General features: G+C 31.4%; 2 protein-coding genes across 3 annotated transcripts; both read right to left on the bottom strand.

Moving 5' to 3' along the window:
• Nucleotides 1–30: 30 nt before the first annotated feature.
• On the bottom strand, nt 31–3,083 carry LOC133669004 (auxin efflux carrier component 2-like). The gene is made up of 6 exons (XM_062089023.1): nt 1,961–3,083; nt 1,703–1,835; nt 1,531–1,616; nt 1,221–1,378; nt 539–615; nt 31–97 (listed from the first exon to the last, which is right to left on the bottom strand). Exons 1-6 carry the CDS (start codon nt 3,081–3,083, stop codon nt 31–33), a joined length of 1,644 nt encoding a protein of 547 aa, XP_061945007.1.
• Nucleotides 3,084–8,150: 5,067 nt separating this feature from the next.
• LOC133693227 (outer envelope protein 64, mitochondrial) lies at nt 8,151–17,514 on the bottom strand. 2 transcript variants are annotated; one of them, XR_009842103.1, is made up of 14 exons: nt 17,160–17,514; nt 16,916–17,068; nt 16,696–16,820; nt 16,080–16,205; nt 15,390–15,572; nt 15,082–15,226; nt 12,710–12,878; nt 12,037–12,171; nt 11,720–11,920; nt 10,081–10,208; nt 9,945–9,996; nt 9,282–9,346; nt 8,821–8,890; nt 8,474–8,531 (listed from the first exon to the last, which is right to left on the bottom strand). XR_009842103.1 is itself a non-coding variant. In XM_062114406.1 (13 exons), the coding sequence occupies exons 1-13, from the start codon at nt 17,387–17,389 to the stop codon at nt 8,449–8,451; spliced, it is 1,800 nt and encodes a 599-aa protein (XP_061970390.1). In that variant the 5' UTR covers nt 17,390–17,514; the 3' UTR covers nt 8,151–8,448. The 2 variants fall into 2 exon arrangements, 1 of the variants encoding a protein (XP_061970390.1); XM_062114406.1 differs by lacking the exon at nt 9,282–9,346 and having other exon boundaries at nt 8,151–8,531.
• Between the last annotated feature and the right edge of the window lie 6,418 nt (nt 17,515–23,932).

Below are 23,932 nucleotides of genomic sequence, written 5' to 3'. Positions count from 1 at the left end.
GTCTGCCTCCTCCTTCATTGGGAATTGAAGTTAAAAGTCCAGAAGCACATAATATATTATTGTAACAGGCAAGGCAACCACCATTCCAAAAATGACCCTACAGAGAAGCAAAAACGTAGAACTTGAGCATTTTACTGGCTAGCTGATATTGTGATATATATATATATATATATATATATATATATATATATATATATATATATATATATAGCATTGTGATGGCATGACTCTTACCGTTTTTAAGATCTTTGCCATGACTAGTGGAATATTAAACTATGAGAATATCACTTAGCCGCCAAGCTAGTAGCTATGAATAAGATCAGAGATGCAAGCTCGGTGCCCATCATTTGATTATATTTTGCAAAGAGAAAATGTTCTTGCATAAAAAGCTTTACATGCATGTAATTAAGGTGGTGATGAGAAGGAAATGTTGACGAAGGAGGAGGCAGGCAGTCGTGCGGTGATGATTCTAAATTTAATTAGGCCTATTATTTGCTAGATTCTCTGTATAATTAACAATAGAGTATGAAAAACTTACGAAGTGCTCTGTATATTCGCGTGGAGATTGTACTCCTTGGCAAATATGAAAGGAAGAATGCCTGATGGAAGTGCAGCCTGCCAACAGGTCATTGAATTAATTACTTAATCAAGCCTTTTTTATAAATATTGACGAGAAATAAACTAGGCATTTATCCAAACTACAATTTATAAGTATAATATAACATATATAAGAATATTTTAGCATCGTATTTACATATATTAACAATTATATAGTGGCGATAGAGTTAAGTGACGAATTAGCTAGCCAATTATAATTTATCTAGGAGTCTATTTGATATATCATTTAGTATCTTTAATAACCCTAGCTAGTACTGTAAATTTTATTATCCAGAGAGAGAGAGAGAACATGACTACATTTTCTAAGTATAATATATATAAAAGAGTATTTTAGCATTGAATATACAGATATTAATTAACAACTACACAATGACACGGGTCAAGTGGCAAATATTTAACTAGTGGATTACGGTTTATCCAGGAATTTATTTAATAAATAATCTAGTATCTTTAATGATTCTAATGGATTTTTATTATAGCTTATATTATGACTGATTGAATCAAGGATAGTTTTTTTTTTAAAAGAAAAAAAAGAAAAACCTACAGTGTTATAGGCTTAGAGCACGATTACTAGCTAGGAGCAGCTAACCATGGCTTATTACCTGAACAATAGCTATACGTAAGAGATCACCGCGAAGACCAATGGCAAGAGATGTTGCGGCAAGAACTGCTGGTCCTACCAAGAATTTAATAGCCATAGAAATCAACGCTAAAAGCTTTCCAGAAGCTATGACCTTGGGCTGTAACGCTGCAAATAAACCTGCGCGCACATTATTTCAAATAACTAGTAATTGATTAATCATTCAATTATTATTATTATAATAAAAATACTACTATAGTTTTATTAATTAAAATCAAAGTTGCTGATTAAAGATAATTTATTAATTAATTAATAACTAACTTATAACGTACCTAGACTGAACATAGCCATTCCCAGACCAGCATTGGATAATATTCTTACAGATCCATCCACGATCAATGGCAACTTGATGCTCCACCTGTATGTGTTTTTGTTTCATGATCAGTATCCATGGTGTGTGTATATGCTCTAGCTACAACAGCAACAGCAAAAGCTTCCAGATACCTAAATGATATCAAAGACCATAGCAAGCCCAGCAAGCTTGCGTAAGTGTTAGGGTTTCTAACGAGCTTCCTCCCCACCATCATAGCGATGAGTCGAGCCACGACAGTCGCCGGAGGCATCTGTTGTTTCTTCGCTGAATGGAAACAGAAGAATGGTCTAGCCAGCCAGGGATTATGACGTATAATCCTAATTAACAGCTAGTACGTAGGAATTATATGATTTATTCTTGATGTGTGTATGCAAGTAGCGGCATGGTACCTGTTGAAGCAGCAGCAGCAATGTTGTCATGTTGAGGAGCTGCTCCATTGAAGGGATCAGGGTAGGTGTGTCTGCCATTTATTTGATCAGCTCTCAGATATCTATGATCAGAAATATTAGAGGAAATACTTGAACTCCAAACAAACATGTGAAGGTCTTTGTTAGGTGCTGGCGCCCCACCACCTTCCTTTTGTGGTACCGCACCGCTTGGAGAACCTGGAAAAGCAACTCCATTTTTCCTTCTCATTTCCTCCTCAAGATTCGAAGAAATCCTTGGAACAGAATTCCTTGAAGATTGTAATGAGTAAATGTCTCCAAAACTATTAGTTAAGTTAGGGAGATCTGTCTGCCTATAACTTGAAGCCCTTGGTGAGGATTGTACGGAGAAAACCTCTACGCTGGAGAAGTTTGAAGCTCTTGGTGGAAGATGAACACTAAGGACCGGGTTCCATCCGTCGAACCTGTCGCGCGATGAGAAATTTGAGGATGTTGCACTTGATCTTCTTACCACCACTCGGAGCTTGCCATCATCATCAATCTCAGCATCCGTCTCTAGTGGTTCGTGACCACCGAGAGAAACAACAGCCGAATCAACCTTGAAAGAGGAAATAGAAGCAGCTGTTTCAGGAAAATGCCCAGCAACGAGTCTCTTTGCACCTCTGTATTCAAACATGGACAGCAGCAGAGTGTACCAAAGTACACTCTGCATGAAACAAACTTGAATCATAAGAGGCGATGTGAATTCTCCATACATGGATTTCAAAAGAGGGACGCCCATGACAAGAGTGTTGGGAAGAGTAGATAGAGAAAAAAGAGTGATTGTCCAGTCAAGCTCACCACGTCCGGTGGTGGCTTGCCAAACGAAGAGAACCACCAGAACCACCACTTTTTGGAGAGAATCAGCAGCGATGAAGCGTAAGTTCATTTTATAAGGGTTGTTAGAACATATAAAATCAAAAACGAGAAACGGAGTTGCAAAAACTGCAACAAAACGATTGATGCCTGCGCACTGATCTGGTGTAAAAACTTTCCACCATCTCACTGAACCATAGGCTAATATCATTGCAACATAGAGAGGAACCAACGCCGAAACTACCTGGTAAATGTCCTTACCGGAAATCATGGTTAACACAAAATCACTTGATCAGGGATTACAAAGAAAAATATATAGGCTCATGAGCTGTGGGATTTCTCACTGTTTTTCTTTTCTTTTCTTTTTGGAAAACGGAAAATATTATACATATAAGGTAAAGTTGTTTTGATTTTCTTTTCTCTATGTTTGTCTTAATTTGGCAACATAACGCATCATGTGGATTATTATTATTATTATTATTATAAACTTATAAATTACATCCATTCAATCTGAATTCAAAAAAAACTTAGGAGGGATTTCTTACCATGAAAATAAGAAACAAACAATAAGAGATTATAACAAACCTATGTTGTTCGATATTATGATATTTTTTTGTTTTTTAAATTATTTTTCATTTAAAAAATATTAAATTATTTTTTTATATATTTTTCAATGATTGAGGTCGGCATCTTCTTGTGATTGACCATCTCTTTTTGTAACCATTTTCTTTTATTTATTTATTTATTTATTTAATAATAATCATTCATATACATTCAAGACTCTAAAAAAACAATATTTTACATCGTTAATTGTCCAAAAAAAAATGATTTCTAATTCAAACGTTCGTTCCTTCCTTTTATGATCGTTGAAATTTAATTTTGCAACAAAACCTTTAAAGTAGAAAACTAGTCAAGAAATTTATCAACTCAACGTACGGCTGTATGTATTTATGTTATTGAAAAATGTGACAGCTTTAAAAATATAAAAATAAAATAAAATTTGTAACCGATATTGAAGATGATGCCATGATTTTGAAGGAATTTAAATGCAGAATATTGTTACAAATGATCATAATGGGCTTCCCTTACCCTTGTGCTTATGCAGGTGGAGAGGACAGGGAGACAGCGAGGAAGAAAGTTTTGATTTTGATTTTATTTTATTTTTTAGCACAAGGAGAGAGGGGGGAGAGAGATGTTAAGAATAGAAGAGAGAAATGCTAGAAAAGAAAAGGGAAAGTTAATTTATTTTTATATGTTAAGTTAATATTTTTTATTGGGTTATTCCATTCTCATAACATAAATTGCGAGGTTGGCGTGTTAACCTGGTTGATTCCTGTGTTTTTTTTTTATTTTTTCTCAATTAAATTTTTTTTCTAATTTCATCATTTAATACTACATTGATTGAAAATTAGACTTTATGATTTGTTTTGTTTACTTTTTATTAGATTATACTTGTCTCATCACTTGAGAATAGTAGTTGACCAGTTAACCCTAGTTGACTCATGTTATTTTTTGTGTTTTATTTTTAATTTTATCATTCGATATTGAGTCGGTTAGTAATTGAGTTTAATAATCTATTTTGATTTATTTTTTATGGAGATATCTTAATTTCATTATCAGGATTGTGAGTTTTGGCATTTTAATACCGGTTAAATCAATATTTTCTAAAAGGTTATACACATCAACATACAAAAAGTTCCGGGCAAAAACCAAAAAAAAATGAAAGAAAAAGAAATAAAGAAAGAAAGGATTTTGTTTTGCCAAAAGTTTTTAAGCAAAAATAAAGTTTGTCTTAATGTATGGGTAATCTTAAAATATTATTTTCAATATTAATTTTAAGAGAGATTACATGGTCTCTATTTTGATTTACTTTTGTATCTTTTTTTATAAATTGAATTCCATTTAAAATTCAAATCAACACCATTAAAAGAATTTCTAATTAAAAATAATAAGAATTCATTTAACACTGTGAATTGAATTCAATTCCCAGGGTTACAAACAATCTATTACCAATAAAAAAAAATTAAATCTGTGAGATGTTGAAAAATAAAAAGATAAGGTGATTCTGAGCGTGTGAACTTATTTGATTTTTATATTGAGTATTTTATTTAAATAAATATCTGGGACTTTTAATTGCATAATAAAGCATCTAAATAGATGTGTATTACTAAAATATTAATATGTATGTTGATATAAACACTAATATATATCTAAAATAATATTCGTTCAAGAATGGGTGTGTCTGCTCAAGGGAAGTTTAGCCAAAAAAAACAAGCCTCGTGGGAAGAATGCCATGCACAAGGAACGGCACTTAATTCCCTGTGATCCCACGCTTTGACCTTATTTTTTGCATGAGCAATGTAAGCTTTTTTTTTTTAATCTATAATTAGACAGGTCAGCAGTATGGCATTTAAAAATATAGTTACAGTTATTTTTTAAAATATTTTTTACTTGAAAATATATTATAATAATATTTTTTTATTTTAAAAAAATTATTTTTAATATAAACATGATCTAAAAATATATTAATTTTAAAAAAATATTTTTAAATTTTTTAAAAAATATTCTTTTTAAGAAAAAAACCTCCTGTCGCTTCGCTGCTCGTCCGGAAAATGACGAAAGTGTAAGAACAGGTGTCTGAGTTGGGTTATGGAACCCGCCCGCATGAAGAGCAACGTGGACATGCATGAAGAGCAACGTGGAGATGCATGAAGAGGTCAAATCAAGCTAAGGAAAACAAATGGCTACGCTTAGCTATATTAACTGGATTTTGTTTTTAGTACAGTGAGAAAAAATAATATTTATAAAAACAGTTCGCATGTAGGACGTGCTCTATATATTCTTTTTTAGGGTTTGGTTGGCTTGGTTTTCTTAAGCTATTACAGAAAAAACTAAAACGTTTCGGTGATTTACTGTGGTCATTATAAAATTAATTAGGAATATATTGGAGGACACTTTTTCTAAAACAATAAAATAATTATTTTGTTTCTAGAAGCCAAAACAAAAAAAAGGTTGAGCTTTTGGTGAGGGGCTCTTTGATCTTTCCCAAAAAAAAAAAAACTACAGTAAAGTTACTAGCCATGCTCTCTGGAGAGGAAAAAAATGGAGGAGTTTTTTCATCTTTTGTATTTTTTCATTCATCCACGAAAAAAAAAAAAGAGGTTTGTTTCAAGGTTAGTTAAGGGATGTTTGGTAGCTTTTAATAATTAAATATTATTATAAAAAAAGTTGTTGACGTGCTTGAAAAGCTCTCATGTCATTCACGTTGCGCGTGAAGACTTGTCTAGCTACCAAAATCATGCTTTCATGTGGCATTGGGAGCAGCAAGTCATCATCTTTTCGATAGAATGACGCGTGCTCATGGAGAAGGTCTGGTTGGGCTATAGTGAAATTTTTTTTTCTTTTCTCTTTTCTTTCTTATGCCCTTAAAATTAACACTTGTCTTTCAAAAAACAATTGTGTCCTTTGATTGTTTTATTGATTTTTAGCCCTTTTCTTTTTATTACTATTTATTTGACTTTTGATGTTTTTTAATGTTTAGCTTTCTTTCGATTTCGTCCTATGGCATTTTATTTAATTTTATTTTTTTATCTGATTTGATCCCTCTACTTTTGATTGCTCTATATCTGTATTTTTATACTTTTCTTGATTATTACTTTTTTAATTTATTTTCTATCTTCATTCTTTTGATTGTTATATTCTTATTCTTTTCTTGATTTATCTTTTTTAAAAAAAAAATTTGTCTCTTAACATTTAACTTCATTTGATTTTTTTATCTAGTTTTGGTCTTCATTCTTTTGATTTTTTTTATCATTTTATTAGTTTTTTTTTCAATACAACCCCTAATTATTTTCTTTCATTTTGTTTTTATACCATATTTGGTTTGTAGTGTTTGATTTTTTAATTGTTTTACGGTTTGATTTTTTTTTATTATGGTTTCCTTCCAACTAGGCAATCCTTTATTGAAAGATTAATTAATTTTTTTTAAATTTATCATTTGACATTTGGTTATTAAGCTCTTAGTTTCATTGTATGCTACTTTTTTTTTTGTTAAGTTATCTTGTTCTCATATCTTAAGTAATAGATTAGTCAGGTTAACCATGATTGACTTTGATTTTTTTTTTCTCAATATACTTTTCTTTACAATTTTATCATTTGAGGTTAAATTATTAGCTCTTGAGCTATGTAATTTTTTCACTTTTCTTTCTGTTAGTTTATCTCGAGTGCGCATTAGTCAAGTTAACCCGGGTTAACTTGCATTTTCTTACTCAATGTTTTTTTCATTTAACTTTAGTTTTTTTTTTTTTTTTTTTGCTATGCCTTCTTTTGGAAGTCTAATTTTTTTTTAATCCTAATATCATTTTGCGAGTGGCGAATTGGTTGAGTTAACTAGGGTTGACTCGGTTTTTTTCCTTAATTTTTTTATGGCTTTTATTTTTTTTAATTTCATGATTTTGCATTAAATTATTTTCCTTGAGCTTTGTCATTGTTATGCTTTTCTTTCTATTTTATTATTTTGAGGGTGGGCTGGTCAAGTTAACTCGAGTTAGCTTGCATTTTTTTTCTCAATATTTTTTTTAATTTAACTTTAGTATTTTCTATTCCCTCAATTTTTTATAAATTTTTTTTAGATTCATTATTTGTATTAAATTATTTGCCTTCAAGCTGTCAATTTTTCACTTTTATTTTTGTTTGGTTATTCCAAGAATAGGTTGGTAAAGTTAACTTGAGTTAGCTCGAGTTTTTTTTTGCATTTTTTATTGAATTTTAGTCTTTTTTACTAGGTCCTTTTAATTTTTTTTTTTATCCCGATATCATATCACAAGTAACAGGTTCATGGGTTCATTAAATTAACCTGAGTTGACTTAAGTTTTTTTCTTCTGATGTTATATGTTTTAAAGATTTTTTTATTTTTAATCTTTAATATCAGATTATTAGGCTTTGAAATTTATAACCTCTTTTTACTTCTTTTTTTTTTTCTGTGAGTTATTTAGATTTTATATTCTAAATAACATTTTAGTATATTTAATTTAGATTGTCTCGGAATATTATTATCTAAAATCTATTTTTGAAATTGAAAAAAAAATCAAATTCAAAGCTATTCTTAAGAAAAATCCCATATTGAACCTTTAAGAATCAGATAATTCCTAATATTTTCGCCAGACTTGGGATTTCATCAAACATCAATCATCCCCACCAACTTCAAACTTCACTCTCAACAGCTGTCGTGGAAATTTTGAACAGGAGGCAATATAAACATTTCAGCATCCAAATGAGATAACCTGTAATCTAACGTCAAAGACTTGAAGATCCTCTATAAGGAAAAACAAAAGAAAGCTAAAATAAAATGGATAGAGGGACTATTATAGCAGCACAAACCGTTTCTCATCACATCTAAAGGGGCAATAAAAGAGAACCTTGAAAGGAAAGCAAAATTTCGTTGAACAGAACTGGACAAAATTTTCTTTTATTTTCAATTAAAAAGCTTGCAAGAGGTGGGAGTAAAAACCAGAGTTGCTTCTCTCTCTCTATTTCTTTTGCCCATAAAGGTTGACATTGGAAAAGTGAATAATAGACCTTTGATCCCCCTTCAGTACTATGCCATTTTGTAAAGCTGGGGAGTGATTAGCAAAATTTCAACTCATAAGTTTTCTGAGTCTCTTTTCAGCATGTCTGGCTACCTTATTTTGCGGTTCAAGGACAAGAGCATGCTTGAAATCTGTGAATTAAGAGAAACGATGCTTCTTGTAAGAGTAGTGTGGAATAAAACACGAAAATCAACATGTTCCAAATATTAATTCTAGAATGCATGCGCGAACGTTCTCAAACAACTCAATCTATATGCATATCCACATATGATCAATTCTCAAAAAATTAAACCCCTGCATCATAGAAATCCGTAGTATACATGTCAAGTTCGAAAAACTATCTTAAATATGGAGAACATTCTGCTCATTTCACATACTATACTCACTTAAAAAATAAAAAATCAGGTGTTCAGAACTCACCTTGAGCTGCGTCTTTATAGAAGAGGAGTGATTCTCTAGCTGTTCCACGCCTCAGATATGCCTTCACATTCTGCAAAAAAAAAAAATAGTTGAACATCTTAATACTTCCATTCAAGAACACAATATGATCCTCTGCGTGCAAAGGCATTTTGCCGTATCCTATTCCAACAATTTGAGATAAAGAGCACCAATCTCATTCAACAAAACCTATATGTGGACATTGAAACATCTTCATGTTTTGAGTTTCAATAGGCATACAACCATAAATCAAAGTTTCAGTGTTCAGAAAGCTTAACTGCATGGAAAATTGCAAGAAATATTAGAGCAAGCATTTGCATTCATTCATGATTTCCAAAATCCATATATGCTAGTTGTGGATAAAAAAAGGCACTGTTCAATTAATTGATGTCTATGAAACAATAGACCATTATCACAGTGGCCAATATAAATTTATTACTGACCTGAAGCATTATCAAATATGTGCCATTTTCTTTTATTCTTCTAGTCCCCCATTTCTCTAATTTACCTAGACATATTGAGGGAGAAAGTAAATAAACAGGGAAATCTATAGGCAAAGGTTTGCTAAAGTGAAATTCTGCTACTGGTTGGAAAGTGCACTAATCTCAGGTGAGATGTAGGGGTGTTTATAAATGTTGAGGATTGTGCATATAGCAAAAGCCTGAGGAGAAAGCTGCAAGCAACACAGCTGTTATATACTCTCAAATAACTGGTTTTACAGACCCATTGCCCATTTTCAGCTAATGCTAAATGACACATTAAGAAATAAATAGGCAAAGAATGGAACCAGACTCGTTTCCGTATATGGTTGCTTCCCAATCCAGATACATAAGTTAGATGCGTGTATTCATCAATCTTAAGTGCAGACGGCCTACTGATATAGGAAGGGAAAGCAAAAAAGAGTGGACCATATATTTCCATATCTTCCCATTGCAGTGAGATTCTTCAATGATTGCCTTGGACTCTTAGCCAACGAAACAAACAAAATTTAAGATTTAGCCTAAGATACACAAGGAGCACCATAGGATCTGGTTTGTCCTGCTATGATAAATGGCTACAAGAATACAATCAAATATAAGGATCATTGCAAAAATTTGTCCTGTCACCTTTTTATCCAGTGATATTGCCCTATTGCAGTCTTCTTCAGCTTTCTGAAAGCTGCATGCATTGAAATCAAAAGATAAAGCAAGCTCTCAGTATAACAAAATAAGATTGAAACATAGATCAAGCACACTATCATACCATCCCAATTGTAAGTAAGCTGCTGCCCGGTTGGAATAGTAAGTTGCATTTTCCCCATTCAATTTAATAGCTTCACTGTAGTAATTAACAGCCTTATTCCACTGCTTACCCTTATATGCAGCATTGCCCTGCCATAAATTTTTATGTCATTGGTTAAGAAGCAAAAAAAACATATCAAAACATCTTTTCTTGGGTATTCTTTAGCATTTTACAGTAAATGTTGGCAAACAGGATCATAATGAACTGTAGATTCACAGAGGGCCCTTCTCACAAGCATATACAAACACACCAATGACAAGATTGTTTATGTAACTCCCTTGTAAATTATGACAGGTCAAGCATAACATATATGTCCAAGGAGACAGGTAAAATGAGTAAACTGTGAGGAAAAGAGTAAAACTTTTTCATGAAAACTATGGTGAAAGACTTCCATGTGGAATCACACATCAAAAGCTCAAGTTGATCACCAATATTTCCAATTAAGTTCTGAAGCCAGAAAGACAAAGATCTTAGAAAAAGAGAGTGAATTCATAGTCAATTAATTACAAAACCTATAATTGTTGTCTTAAACACCCACGAGGTATGTCATTACTTGTAACAATCCACATTTTACCATTTTATTTTATTTTATTTCATAGTTTTAGTCCAGTTTGCTTTGTAAGGACTAGTGTTATTCACTTTCCTTGTTTACAAAGGTTTCTACTAGGGTTTTGGTGCCTAAGTTACTGCACCTCTTTTATGTTTTACCAGACTTTGTTATTGAAATTGAGAACCACTTTTGAAACTACTATTACTGTCTTCTCTCAGCACTCTCCTACAGGGTTACTTTCAGTGTCTTCTATTCCTCCATCCCTCTTCTATATGGATTTCTTCTCTTCCAATTTAACTTCTCTCCTATGGAGAATCCTCTTTGCTTGTTTAAACCTGTAGGCTGTGCTACATCAAGTAGTATCAAAGTAAGGTTACTCATATAGTGTCAATGCAAAGCCTCAATTTTACAGATTGTTGCTTGCCATGAAGACCAGTTTTACACATTAATGCAGTGGTGTGGCAAAAACAGCAAGAGAGCTGAAGAAGCTAATGGCCCATTATCATACCAATTCTGTTTCAATTGCAAGTAATTCTATAAAAACTCATTGTTCGTGTGGCACCGAAAGCACTCTCCAGCTATATTTTTGCTCTAGCACACTTAATTATCATACCAATACTGTTTCAATTGCAAGTAATTCTATAAAAACTTATTGTTCATGTGGCACCGAAAGCACTCTCCAGCTATTATCTTGCTCTAGTACACTTAACTAATAACTATACAAGGGTGGGTTAACTAATCAAGAAAAGGAAAAGCAACAAACTGGAACCTTTATCTTAGATCAGTTGCAACGAATTTCACATTTTCAATATAAGTTTCATTTATGGACCTTGTAAAGGTTTCAAACCACAATTATATGCATGAAGTGTTAAGTTTCTGTTAAGTTACAAACCAATTAGTTAAATATCAGGAGTAAGCACACGATATCAAGTAAATTAACTCACCAGAAAAGGCACAGGGAGTGAATGGGGGAAAGAGGAACTTTATGCAAGGATATTTTTATAAGATGAACTAATATTCAAAACCACAATAAATTGTTTGTGAACCTACCTTTTCTTTCAAGAGTTCTGAAGCATCAAAATTTTCATTAGCGTCTTGCAATGGTGCTGGATTGGAAACAAAGTTGATTTGCTCTTTAAGAGATGAGTACATATCCAACACTGTATCAAGAAGAAACTTGTCCCCTCCATGAAATGTGATAAATGAAACAGAGATAGGACAGCCATCATTCTTTCCCAATGGAATGGTAACCTGACAGCAAGATGCAAAAGTAAAGACAAATGTTAAGTCCATAACAAAGTTAAATAAGATCATAGAAACTAAAAAACCATACAGATGAAAGCTGAAACTTTAAATCACCAAGTCACCTGACAACATCCAGACATGCTTGCAATGCTTGAAAGTATCAGTGCTCTATTGTGAGACTCAACAGTATCCCGTTTCTTTGAATTAAGTTTCGACGGTGGATCAGCAACTGTTGGAATAACCAATATTCCATCATCCTGGCAACAAAAAGGATATGAGACTGTGAAACATTCCATCATCCTGGCACCTAAACTCAATGAAGAGCTCAGGCTGGTTTTGGATCATTTTTCCAACCAATTTGAGTTTGTCACTGAATAAATTTTGTATAAACCAACATGTCAACCAAAACACACAAAAAGATAAGGTTAAGTTAGCAAGCAGCACAGGCATGTAAAAAACAACAGGTGGGTAGTCAGGCAGGTGGTAAAAGTTGACAAAATTTGGTTTAAGCCCAATTCTTTGGAAAATAAAAGAGAAATCGACATTGATTACAGGTTTCTAACCCTGTTTTTTCTTCTAAAACAACTCCTATTCAATCCTAATTCCACATACAACAAACCCTAGCTTGCCATGAATCTTTTGAGAGCAAGAAAACCTAAGTTGTCCTAAATCAGGAACCTAGAAGGTTACCCAGACACTTCAACATATCAGAAAGCAAACTAGTGTGACAGCTAGCATTAAAAACCATCTAGCTGATATTCTGAGAGAGAAAAATCTAGCAACAAGGTAGGGTACCTTTAAGAGAATTTGCATGCAATCTCGCAACTCTTTCCTGATATCATAAAGTGCTTTTATGTTCTCATGTGTAGTGTCGATGGCTGTGAGAACATTATCAGAGACATCAAATGCTAACTTGGGTTCCACTGATTTAACCCAATCTTCATGATTTGTTTTGAATTCATGTCTGAAAGGCAATATTATGCACAGAAATATCAGTAAAAATGGAAATGGGGTTCCAGGTCAAGTGCAATAGAAGCACAGAACCTTCAAAATTCAAGAACAGCAATCCAGGGAGGATTTTGTCAAATGTCACTTGAACAGAACAAGAAAAATACAACTTAAGCACATAACATTTAGGAGAATATTAGAAACAAAAATACTAAACATTAAGAAAAAACTTTAAGAAGATTATGAGCCATTGGATCATGATCTTGATGTGAGACCGAATTGTGGGTCCCATCAATCCACGGGCTCATGTGCATTCTAGAGGTTTTTAACTTCTTGTTTTTACTTAATGTTTAGCATTACTCTATATAAGAAACATTTATTGGTTGTTTTGGAAAATGAAGTGTTGCCAACTGGTAAATATAAACCTTGAATAACTCTCAGAAATAAGTGGGTAATGAGATATTTCAAAGAGAAAATTGCAAGAACACTGTGAAGCTTGCCTCTGGTAACAATTGGGAGCTCTAATCTGAAAACAATCACTATAATTTTTGGGAACTCAGCTTTGTGTAGAACGTTCATACTTCAATAAATGCTATACTTCAACCTTTTCAAATGTTTAAATGCCCTCCTGACAATGGTAGCTCCAAACCATTTGGATAACATGTCATTTAAGAGGTCTAGTTTCTGAAAATCAAAAGCTTATTTATGAAACCTTAACCAGGCTCAGAAGTATGCTTAAAAATCACAAGCTTATATATGAGAGCAACAAGAAGGTAAGCAGCAATATCATCCATCTCATTGTCAATAAAATGAATGGTCAACATCTATCTCATTAGACTGAAAGGCTTACGCTTCTCCAAGCTATGGGGAGCTTAGGCGATCTCCATATAATGTAAATGATATCTTATGTACTACATGACCCTCAGATCTAGAAAACCAAAAAGGTTTCAATCATGCTTCCTTGGTTCACTGGGCCAAGAAAAGGATGGATGCATTTGTTAGAGATGACAAATGGAATGCCAATTAGAGTCTCTACACCTTTTTTTTCTTTGGTAAGTCACATAAAGCAAAAATCATAAGCCCCTTGAAAGATTTTTAGAGGGAGAAATTGCTTTGGGACATATGAAGCAACATAGTGTATCTAACATGGTTTTTTCAAAAACAATAAACAGTGTTGGGTTTCCACATTTCATTAGATTTAGCAGAATAAAGACCCAAGCAACCTAAGTGCTTAAAGCAACCTAAGTGCTTAAAATTTTGCTTTAAGACATGTCAGACACAAATCTTGACTGCCTTTTGCTGAGTTCTCTTTTCCATAACAACGTTTGCAGATAAAAAAATCAAGCAAAGTTTACCGAAACAGGAAAGAATTTCAAAAGGAAACCTCAAACAATGCATTTTATCAAATTGATCATGCTATTCCATGAGCCATACATCTTGATTAGCTTCTTGATAATTAGAATTGAATGTTATTACAGAGCATGGTTCATAGTCATAGTTATCATCCATATGCTTCTTTACCACTTGACCAAAAAGATAAGAAAGGAAAGGAAATGCTTTTCTACAACCAATGACATGTGTGATCTGCTACTCCACAAAAAGAAAACAAAAAGGAAATGCATTTCTACAACCAATGGCATGCACAATTACATGGATGGAATACCAGGCCAGTAAATCATAAGCCAAAATACAATTTATTATTGCCAATTCAAAAGCCATAACAATTATGGATTTATATTTGCTGGCTCAGTAAAATGTGAAACCCATTTTTTGGAAGAAAGAAAAGGTCATTTAAGCAAACTCATTCTATTCCTAATATCAGCAGCAATATTATTCTAGAATTTACTGCTTTATCACTAACAATTACTTTTATACGTCCACAATATCTTTGGGGCAAATAAATGCCATGATGGTTGAAGATTTCTAAAAGTCACCAACTTGCATCCCCAACACTATTGAACCTTGCCATCATAGGCAGAAATTACCTCAGTGTGGTGGCTGGATTTCAAACAATGCCCCACATGCTAAAGGAGACATGACAATAGAACCTTAAATGAGAACATGATCCATAAATTCATATCTGCTATTAATAAATACAATTTTTTTATTCGATACAATCTGAAACTCAAATTATCAGTTCTAAAAATTCCTAACTTATTCAGTGCACACATACCCTAATAGAAAGAACAATAAAAGCAAAGCAAAAAAATCTCAAGTACCTTTGTAATGAAACCATTGCAGAAGAGAGAGCTTTCAAATTAGAGATTCCATTTTGCAGGTTTGTTGATTGATCAAGGAACCCTTTTAGACTCGGTACATTCAAAGAAATATGTTGGCCAAAATTAATATGCTGTTGAGGCTGGTCTGTGCATTGAACAAAACAATTAGAAACACCAACATGAGCACAATTAAAGTAAGTCAAACAGAGTTATATGATGATGAACTATAGTGTTGATAATGGGACGATAAGAAAATAAAATCTAAAACAGGAACGTAACAAGAAATACATCATAGCCTTGCAACTTACATCCAGATAGATTTTCAATTGCTTTGCTAATAACACCTTCAGCCTTCTGTTTGGGAACCTTAGAAAGCTGAAAAAGATCATCAGCAAACATAAGACGTCTCGCCCTTCTGGGTTCCACAGTATTTAGTTTAAGTAAAGTATGCCCAACACGAAGTAATATAGAGGGATCACGTGCCAGCCATCCTGAAATGTCCCACGTTACCAAGTAAAGAAACAGAAAACCAGTAAAGGCAACAACATAACGGAAACAAGTAGAAAATAATTAAGTCCAGAAAAATCTTGAATAAATAGTAAATTAGCATGCTGGTACCGACTCAAAATGCAATGGTAATTCAAAATGGTCACATTTCCTACAAACAGAGCTGATTGGAAGCACATGCATTCACACTGATGCAGCATCATGTATAATTAAAGATAACACTCATCCACTTCTCTTAATGTGAACGAACTTGTAAAAAATAACGATTCAGATGTTCAAGAACAGTACTTCAGACTACTAAAAAGGAAAGTGCACATTGAGGCTGTGATCTAAAACAGCAAGAGAAATATGCAGCTAAGTGCTCCCAAATTTTGCTCAAGCTTGCTCAAGCATAAACAAAACCATCAAAGATAAACAAATTAAAAATAGTCTAGATGTGGTTTTGCTATATCTATGTATTCTGCAATAGCACTACATAAATATGCCCATACCAATAGTGTCTAAACTTTGAGAATTTGGCAAAACTCCAATCGTAGATACAGCCCCATGGGATGGCCTATAGCTGAGGAGACCGCAAAATGCTGCTGGAATTCTAATGCACCCGATTGTATCAGTACCTGAAAGATAAGAAGGGCCTTAGATAATCAAGCGCACAATTAACAAGCAAAATCGTGTTGAATTCTATATCTACATGAATTAACATGCAGGCTAGAAAAGCTTTTCTACATGCCAAGAGAAAAGAAAATGTCAGATAGCCCACCTCAAATATGTTATGGAGGTAAAACGAATACATGAGTTAATCTCATTAAGATCAATATGCCTTTTTTCTAATATTCCCTCCATTCTGCCAGAAACAAAAAACACATATAACTAGTACTTGAAGCTGCCAATGAGATTTCCAAATAACGATTTTGATACCACAGCTGAAATGTTCAAACTATTTCCAGAAGCAAGTAGGTGCAAAGAAAAGACTGCAAAGCAAGTCATTTGAACATAAGTTCTCTCGGAGAACAATTAGTCATGACTCCCAACTGATATACGACCGTCAATCTACATTGGATAGTAATGATTGAGCATATGCCATCTAAACAAAGGAACTTTTATTACCTAGAGCAAAATCAACGAGCCCAGCGGCAACGGCCACAGCTGAACCACTAGAAGAACCTCCGGGGACATGGGCGGGCATTTCCGGATTGATAGGAGTTCCATAATGCATATTTTCGCCACTCACCCTAATGTAACAAGGAAGACGTTAACTCAGCAAATCATAAATACGTATTTCTGTGTGTGTGAAAGGAAACAAAACAAAACACTGATATTTCATTACCCGAATCCTAATTCGCCCATAACAGTCTTGCCAACACAGACAGCCCCATTCTTTAACAGAGCAGTCACTGTCACTGCTGTCTTCTCAGCAGCCTCATGCGTTCTTGCCCAGTCTGGATTCCCAAAACCCGTCACATAATCCTCCAACTCAAATCTGCCACAAATCATTTAATTATTTTCTTAAAAAAAGGCAGAACTAAATAAATAATTAGTTAATAATAAATTAAAGAAGACAGACAGACTACATGTCGTTGACGGCAAAAGTAAGCCCAGCGAGGGTTTGCTTGGCAGCCGGAGGAGGAAGCTGAGGGAATGAAAGAATCTGGAATCTTTGAACGAAGGCTCCAAAGTCCTCTTTAAATTTGGCTTTCCGTCTCCGCGTCTCAGCCGCCGCCACTATCCCAACTGCCACTGTCACTCCGATCACCAATACCCACACCTTTGGGTTCTTTATGTTTGCTTTTACTGTATTCATGCTTGATCGGATGCAAGAAAATGATTAGCTGTTTTTAAAAAAAAAAGAAGAAGAAGAAGAAGAGGGGTTTTTGAAGGGTTTTAGAGGAGGAGGGAGGGGAATATTTTTTATTCGGGAAGTTAGTTAGAAAAGTGAAATTGGTAATATAATTTTTTAAATAGTATAAATATACTATTTTATATATATATATATATATAACATTATTTAGAAAAGTTAATTATATTTTAATATAATTGATATTAATATAACTATTTATTAATATTAACTAACTAATATAACATCAATTAAAATCTTATTTTACATAAAAATATATTAAACAAATTTTAAATTTTTTAATTAATATGAAAAAATAATTCTTCAATTTACAAATGTTATTTTATCTTTTTAATATAGATTTCTTGTTCGAACTATAAAAATAAAGAAAAAATAAAAACAATTGTTTTTTTCTTCTAGCTGTTCGATGTCCTTGTAAGGTATATGCTATCGTGCGCCAGAAGTTAAGGTTTAATTTGAGGTTAGGCGGGCCCTTTGCATTACCGCTCAAATGTTCTTTTTCCCGGTTCCCAGTCAGGCCATCACACATTAGCCTCAGCATCGTGGAAGGCTAATCGACCTGGAGAAAGGGCTAAAAAAAAAAAAGTGGCGCTATAATTAAATTAAATGATGAAAGTTAAAGGAAAAACTAAAAAAATGCGTATAAAGGAGTATTACTCCATCTAAGAGAAATAGAAAAATTAACATGAAAAAAAAACTGTGTTTTTTACAAATTGGAGAAAGGAAAAGGATTTTTTCCATTTTTCTACCACAAAGCTCGAGGTTGGGAAAAATGTTTTCCAAATATTTCTACTTATTGGAAGAAAAGTGAAAAACATGTTTCTCCGACTAATTCTATCCTAATGATTTTTAAGATAAAATAACCTCTTACTTATTTAATTACAATTATATCATGTATAATTATAATCTTTTTTTATTATTAACATTGGTATTCAAATCAGCTTGTATACACCTTAATTAATCTCACAAATTCTAAAATTAACAATTATATAAATTTTCAGTAGTCCTGAAAAGATTTAAACTCATAACCATTAAAAAACAAATCCAAAATCTAACCATTCTTTATGTTCTTTGCCCACTATCCATCTCTAATAAATAGCTATTCTTCCACTACCATCAATATCGGCAGCGGCTCCACCACCACCATCAACAGCAACACTGGCTAGTAAGCTATTATATAGTGAAATTAGATTTGATTTGAACAAGCCTGTTTTGATTTCATCTTTTTTATTATTATTTATACATCATGATTTTTTCTAGGATTTTGCTATTTTATTCAATTTTCTGTATAATTTTTATGTTATATATGTTCTCTTGCTTGATTATATTTTGAATTGGGTATTGGTGGGAATGAAATGATCAGCAAGGAAATATTAAAAAGAAAAAAAAAACTGAACAATTTCTACGACCTTATCTTTTGGATATATATGATTATCTTCTTTAGTTTAACTATGTCCTTTAGATGCACTGTGGCGCACGCGTGATAACATTATAGATAGGAACAATGCCATTTTTTATCCCTTTTTTTTACTCTTTTGGTTATCAAATTTTTTATTATTTGTTTTGATTTATTTTTTATATAGTTATTATGATATAAAAAATATTTTTTTATTAGAATAATTTTTTTTATTTTTTTATTTGTAAAAATAAATTAATATTAAAAACATATTATTATTTTATTATTGTTTACATTAACAACATTTATATATTAATTTTATATATTTAAAAAACATTTAACTTAGTTTATATTAAAGCACGAGGTAATTATCTAGTACCAAAATATTTTTATTATAAAAGATATTTAGAGTTTTTGAAATTTTTTCATACATAATTTATAAAGATTAATTTATATTTATAAGACAACTTAAAATATTTCATTTATCGATTTGACACTAAAAACATTATGGAGTGAATCATTAATGAAAAAAAACTATATAATAATGAAGATCAATTATTTTAATTTTAATAGATGGATATGTCATTTTAAAAAACTATACAGACAATTAGTATAACAATTTCCACAACTAAAATTATTGTTAGATATCATATAATATTGTCCTAGTCGGCTACACTTGTATTAAGAAATTAATCAATTTTGATTATTCTTTTGTCCGTAAATTTAATATAATCACACACATACAGAGGAAAATTATTGTACAAGTATTGTATATATAAAGTGTTTGTATTGTAAATTACTTTGTAGATATTCAGATAACTATAAAGGTGTTGTCTTTTTTATTTTTTATTTTAAAAATTGTTGCCTTGTGTTGGGTTAAGACACTCCATTTGATCTAAATTTCATGGGTTTGGCATGATTGTCAAACCTAAAAATATTAGGTCTCGTTCAACCTTTAAATCTAAGGCTATTGGATTTGACATGATTGTTAGACTTAAAGCTAAAGATTTTTATTTTAGATATTTCAAAGTTGGTTTTATTTTTTTTATACAACAAATAAAAAACATTTATAAAAAAATTATTTATGATACTTCAAGAATAGTTGATATGTTTTTTTATAAAAAATAAAAAAAAGTTATAAAAAAATTAATTAGTATTTCTATTTAGGATACTTCAATGATAGTTTAAATATTTTTTATAAAAAAATAGAAAACATTTATAAAAAAATAATTAGCATTTTTGTTTAAAATACTTCAAGGATAGTTTAAAGTTTTTTATATAAAAAATAGAAAAACTTTATAAAGAAAATTTTTTAGGATACTTTAAGGTAGTTTAAATGTTTTTTTATCAAAAATAAATAAAAAATTAATCAGTATTTTTGTTTATGACTTCAATAGTAGTTTAAATACTTTTTTACTCAAAAATAAAATATATAAAAAATTTGGCCGCTAGATCCATGAATATTAGATATAGTTTAGCTGCGAGACCCTAGACATTTAAAATATTTTTTATATTTTTTTACATTTTAAAATTATTATTATTGATTCGTTGCAGAGCGTAGTAACGGTTATATTTTAAAGTGTTTTTCATTTAGAATTGCATTAAAATAATACCTTTTTATTTTTTAAAAAATATTTTTGATATCAATATATTAAAATGATATGAAAACATCAAAAAGTTAATTTAAAATAAAAAATTAATTTTTTTATAATATTTTAAAAATACAAAAACAAATAAAATGTTATTGATATTATCAAAGGATACTGAAGCTACTTAGTTGAGCTGTATTTTTCCATAAAAATATTAAACTGAAGCAGAAGTGCAGAACCACAGGACAATTACAATAAGCTATTAACGTTTGTCACTCCATACATGAACAAGCAGAAATAAGCAACTATCAATTTATAAGATATTTATGAGTGTGGTTATTGTTATTTTTTAAATATTTTTTTATTTGAAAATAAATTAAAATAATATTATTTTAGTTTTAAAAAATTATTTTTGATATCAGCGCATCAAAATGATCTGAAAACACTAAAATAATATTAATTTAAAGCAAAAAAAATTAATTTTTTTAAAAGCATTTTTGAAACACAAAAACAAACAAAACCTAATACAGTGTTGAAAATAAATCACACAAATTGTTGTGTACAAACCACCAAATCAAATTAACAATGAATCCAAATGTTTCAAGGCCACTAGAAGTTTACATGGTCGTTAATTTTAGGACCCGTGGAATTAGTCTAAATAAGTGCAGCTGACCCGAACACCTACATTAATAAATAAAAAAATCCAAATGCCAAACGTTTGTTTCAAATACATCAATTAGAAAATACAATCCATCAGACAATGTCATCATTTTATAGCCAATTACCCAGAAAAAACGTAAAATGGAATAATAAAGGGTCAAAACGACTAATAGAAGAAAGTTGAGGGACCATCGTGTGTAGTCTTCATAATTAATAAAGCAAAACGGTGAGGTTGAAGGAAAAGGTGGATAATAATCATGGAAGATGGGCTTGACCTTGTGAACACTGTTCACACGTGGAAGGATCATAATGGTTTGATCATTGGATGATGGAGATAAAACGTGAAGAAGACGTAAGCTCCACGTGATACTGGAAGGTACTGAGTACTGAAGAGAAAGCATAAAGCCGCCTGGGTTGCGGCAATATTATTCTTCCAGTAAACAGATTTTATGTCTACAAATCATGTGACTACTTGCACAGAGAGAGCAGGGGAGTGTCGGCAAGCTCATGTTTGATTTTATATTTTAAAAATATTTTATATTTTTTTAAAAATTAATATATTTTTTATGTTTTTAAATTATTTTAATGTATTATATCAAAAATAATTTTTAAAAATAAAAAATATTATTTTAATATATTTTTAATTAAAAAACACTTTAAAACATAACGGTAAATTTCTTCTAAATATCTTCGCTGCTTTGTGATTACTAATTTAAAGTTTCTAGAAAATTTATATTTATATTTATTTTTTTAATAGCTAGTAGAGTGGTACAGTTCAAATTTTGAAAGCTGAATTACAATTTGTTTTGGATTTTTCTAATTAATTAATTCTTTTTCTTTAATTTGGTTTTTACTATTAATTTCTTTTTAATTTTCTTAGTTTAATTGATTTTAATATTTTTTCAAGTGCTAGTTAAATCGTCCCATATTGGTATTATTGTTCATTTGATTTCAGATTTTTGAAAACAAAACCAAACAAAATCATAATTTATTTTGAGTTTTCTAATCAATTAATTTATTTTTATTTTTAATTTAATATTTTATATTAATTCTTTTTAGTTTTCTCAATTTATTTTTTCCTAGAATTTATAAATCATTAAAAAAAAGCTTTTATAAGGTTTGTGTTGAAAACATTCTAGAGAAAAGCGTATGCTTTGCCAAAAGTTTTGTGAAGTTTAATTATTGAGCTTTTGTTGATCATTGGACTGGTTTTTATTAAAAAATAGTCTGAGCATATTAAAATAACTCTAAAATGTGTGGGGAAAGCACTGTAACTTTTCCCATAAAACATATATTATAGCTGCATTGTACCGAACTGTCTCACTTTTCTTTTCAAGTTTAAAAGTATTTGATTTAAAGCGAGATCCTGATATCGGTGTATTACATGCTTTGAAAAATTACAATGACGCTTTTCTTTTCAGGTTTGAAAGTATTTGACTTAAAACGAGATCATGATATCGGTATATTAAATGCTTTGAAAAATTACACTATCATTTTTTCTTTCTCTGTAATTGGATCTTCTTTTCCTTCTATAAAGTTGAGGGGGTTAGTGAATTATCTGACATGTCATCAGCTTGAAAATAATTAAAGGAGCATGTCAAGAGATAATAGACTTACACGACTTCAGGTCTTAGAAGTGCATTAAATGAATGTGACGTTGACATCATCATGCACACATACTTGCCCTTATCTTTTCATTATTTTCTTCTCTGTTTTAGTTGGCACTTCTATTGTGATTAGTATAGTTGGCAGGCTCCTTTTGTTTTTGTCTGTAATAGCTTTATTGCATGGGGTGGTGCTTTTCTGAAGTGTTTTTTAGCAATTCAGTTCTTTCGGCTCCCAGCTCTCTTATGATATTTCAAGGTGTGTTTTTGTGCAACTTTTGTTCGTTGGGTTAGGTTAGCTTTTACCATCAAGTAGCGTTTGTTGAGGGTTCAGGTGGGATGTACTTTTGTTTTATTAGTGTATAGCAGCCATAATTTGTTATGCTTTCCTCTGCAATTCTTTATTTCCTTTATCAAATCATCTTTCAAGAGAGGACTTAGACTTCAAGGTTAGAATATTTTTCTGTTTGTTGCTTTTTAAGACTATGTTGTGAGAAATAACTATACTCATCTTGCTGTCTGCATCTCAAATTATTGTGCATAAGGCTATGCCCTATCATTTTCAACGTTTACATGAATTTGCCACCTGACAAATGAGCGTTTTTATTTCATTGAACATCGAGTGTCTTTGTGTCTGATTCTGCAGTTTAGTGGTGCATCCTTTGTTCTTATTTTTATCGTTGTCATGTTCTTCAAAAAGTCTTAAGAGATACCAAGACATATCATAATTTTTTCCAGTTAAATGCTCTTCTGGGAAAGAGTCTCCTTTTCTCATCCTCTCTCTTTGTTTTTTTAGGTAATCATTGAACATCAAGTGTCTTTATGTCTGATTTTGTAGTTTAGTGGTGTATCCTTTGTTTCTATTTTCATCGTTGCCATGTTCTTCAAAAAGTCTTTAGAGATACCAAGACATGTCACAATTTTTTCCAGTTAAATGCTTTTCTGGAAAAGAGTCTCTTTTTCTCATTGAGTAACATCATGGATTACATCGCATCATCATCTCTGTAGGTGGTAATTAGTTTTACAAAAAACCACCATCAGGCAACTGTGTTTGTATATACAAAATCTTATGCTTTTGGTAAGCTTTAAGAATTTCTTCTTTTGTTTTTTAAATTAATTATTCTTCGTTTAAGAACATGAGCTTACAACAGATTTGACATGCTTGAAGACTATATAAAAAAGGGAGGTCATAATTCTCTTTTTTTTAGCAGTGTTTACATATGTCAAACTACGAATTATA

Source organism: Populus nigra, chromosome 1 (assembly GCF_951802175.1).
Source record: "Populus nigra chromosome 1, ddPopNigr1.1, whole genome shotgun sequence".
In the NCBI taxonomy this organism is placed as follows: domain Eukaryota; kingdom Viridiplantae; phylum Streptophyta; class Magnoliopsida; order Malpighiales; family Salicaceae; genus Populus; species Populus nigra.
Note: the sequence above shows the minus strand (reverse complement) of the source record. Positions and strands in the feature narration are given on the sequence as shown.

Coding starts and splice junctions, on each gene's coding strand:
- LOC133669004 (XM_062089023.1), bottom strand. CDS start 3,083: ATGATTTCCGGTAAGGACATTTACCAGGTAGTTTCGGCGTTGGTTCCT. Junction 1,836..1,960: donor TGCTGCTGCTGCTTCAACAG/GTACCATGCCGC, acceptor GTTTCCATTCAG/CGAAGAAACAACAGATGCCT. Junction 98..538: donor GCGAATATACAGAGCACTTC/GTAAGTTTTTCA, acceptor GCTTCTCTGTAG/GGTCATTTTTGGAATGGTGG.
- LOC133693227 (XM_062114406.1), bottom strand. CDS start 17,389: ATGAATACAGTAAAAGCAAACATAAAGAACCCAAAGGTGTGGGTATTG. Junction 17,069..17,159: donor ACTTTTGCCGTCAACGACAT/GTAGTCTGTCTG, acceptor GATTTGTGGCAG/ATTTGAGTTGGAGGATTATG. Junction 11,921..12,036: donor GCATGTCTGGATGTTGTCAG/GTGACTTGGTGA, acceptor TCTTGCTGTCAG/GTTACCATTCCATTGGGAAA.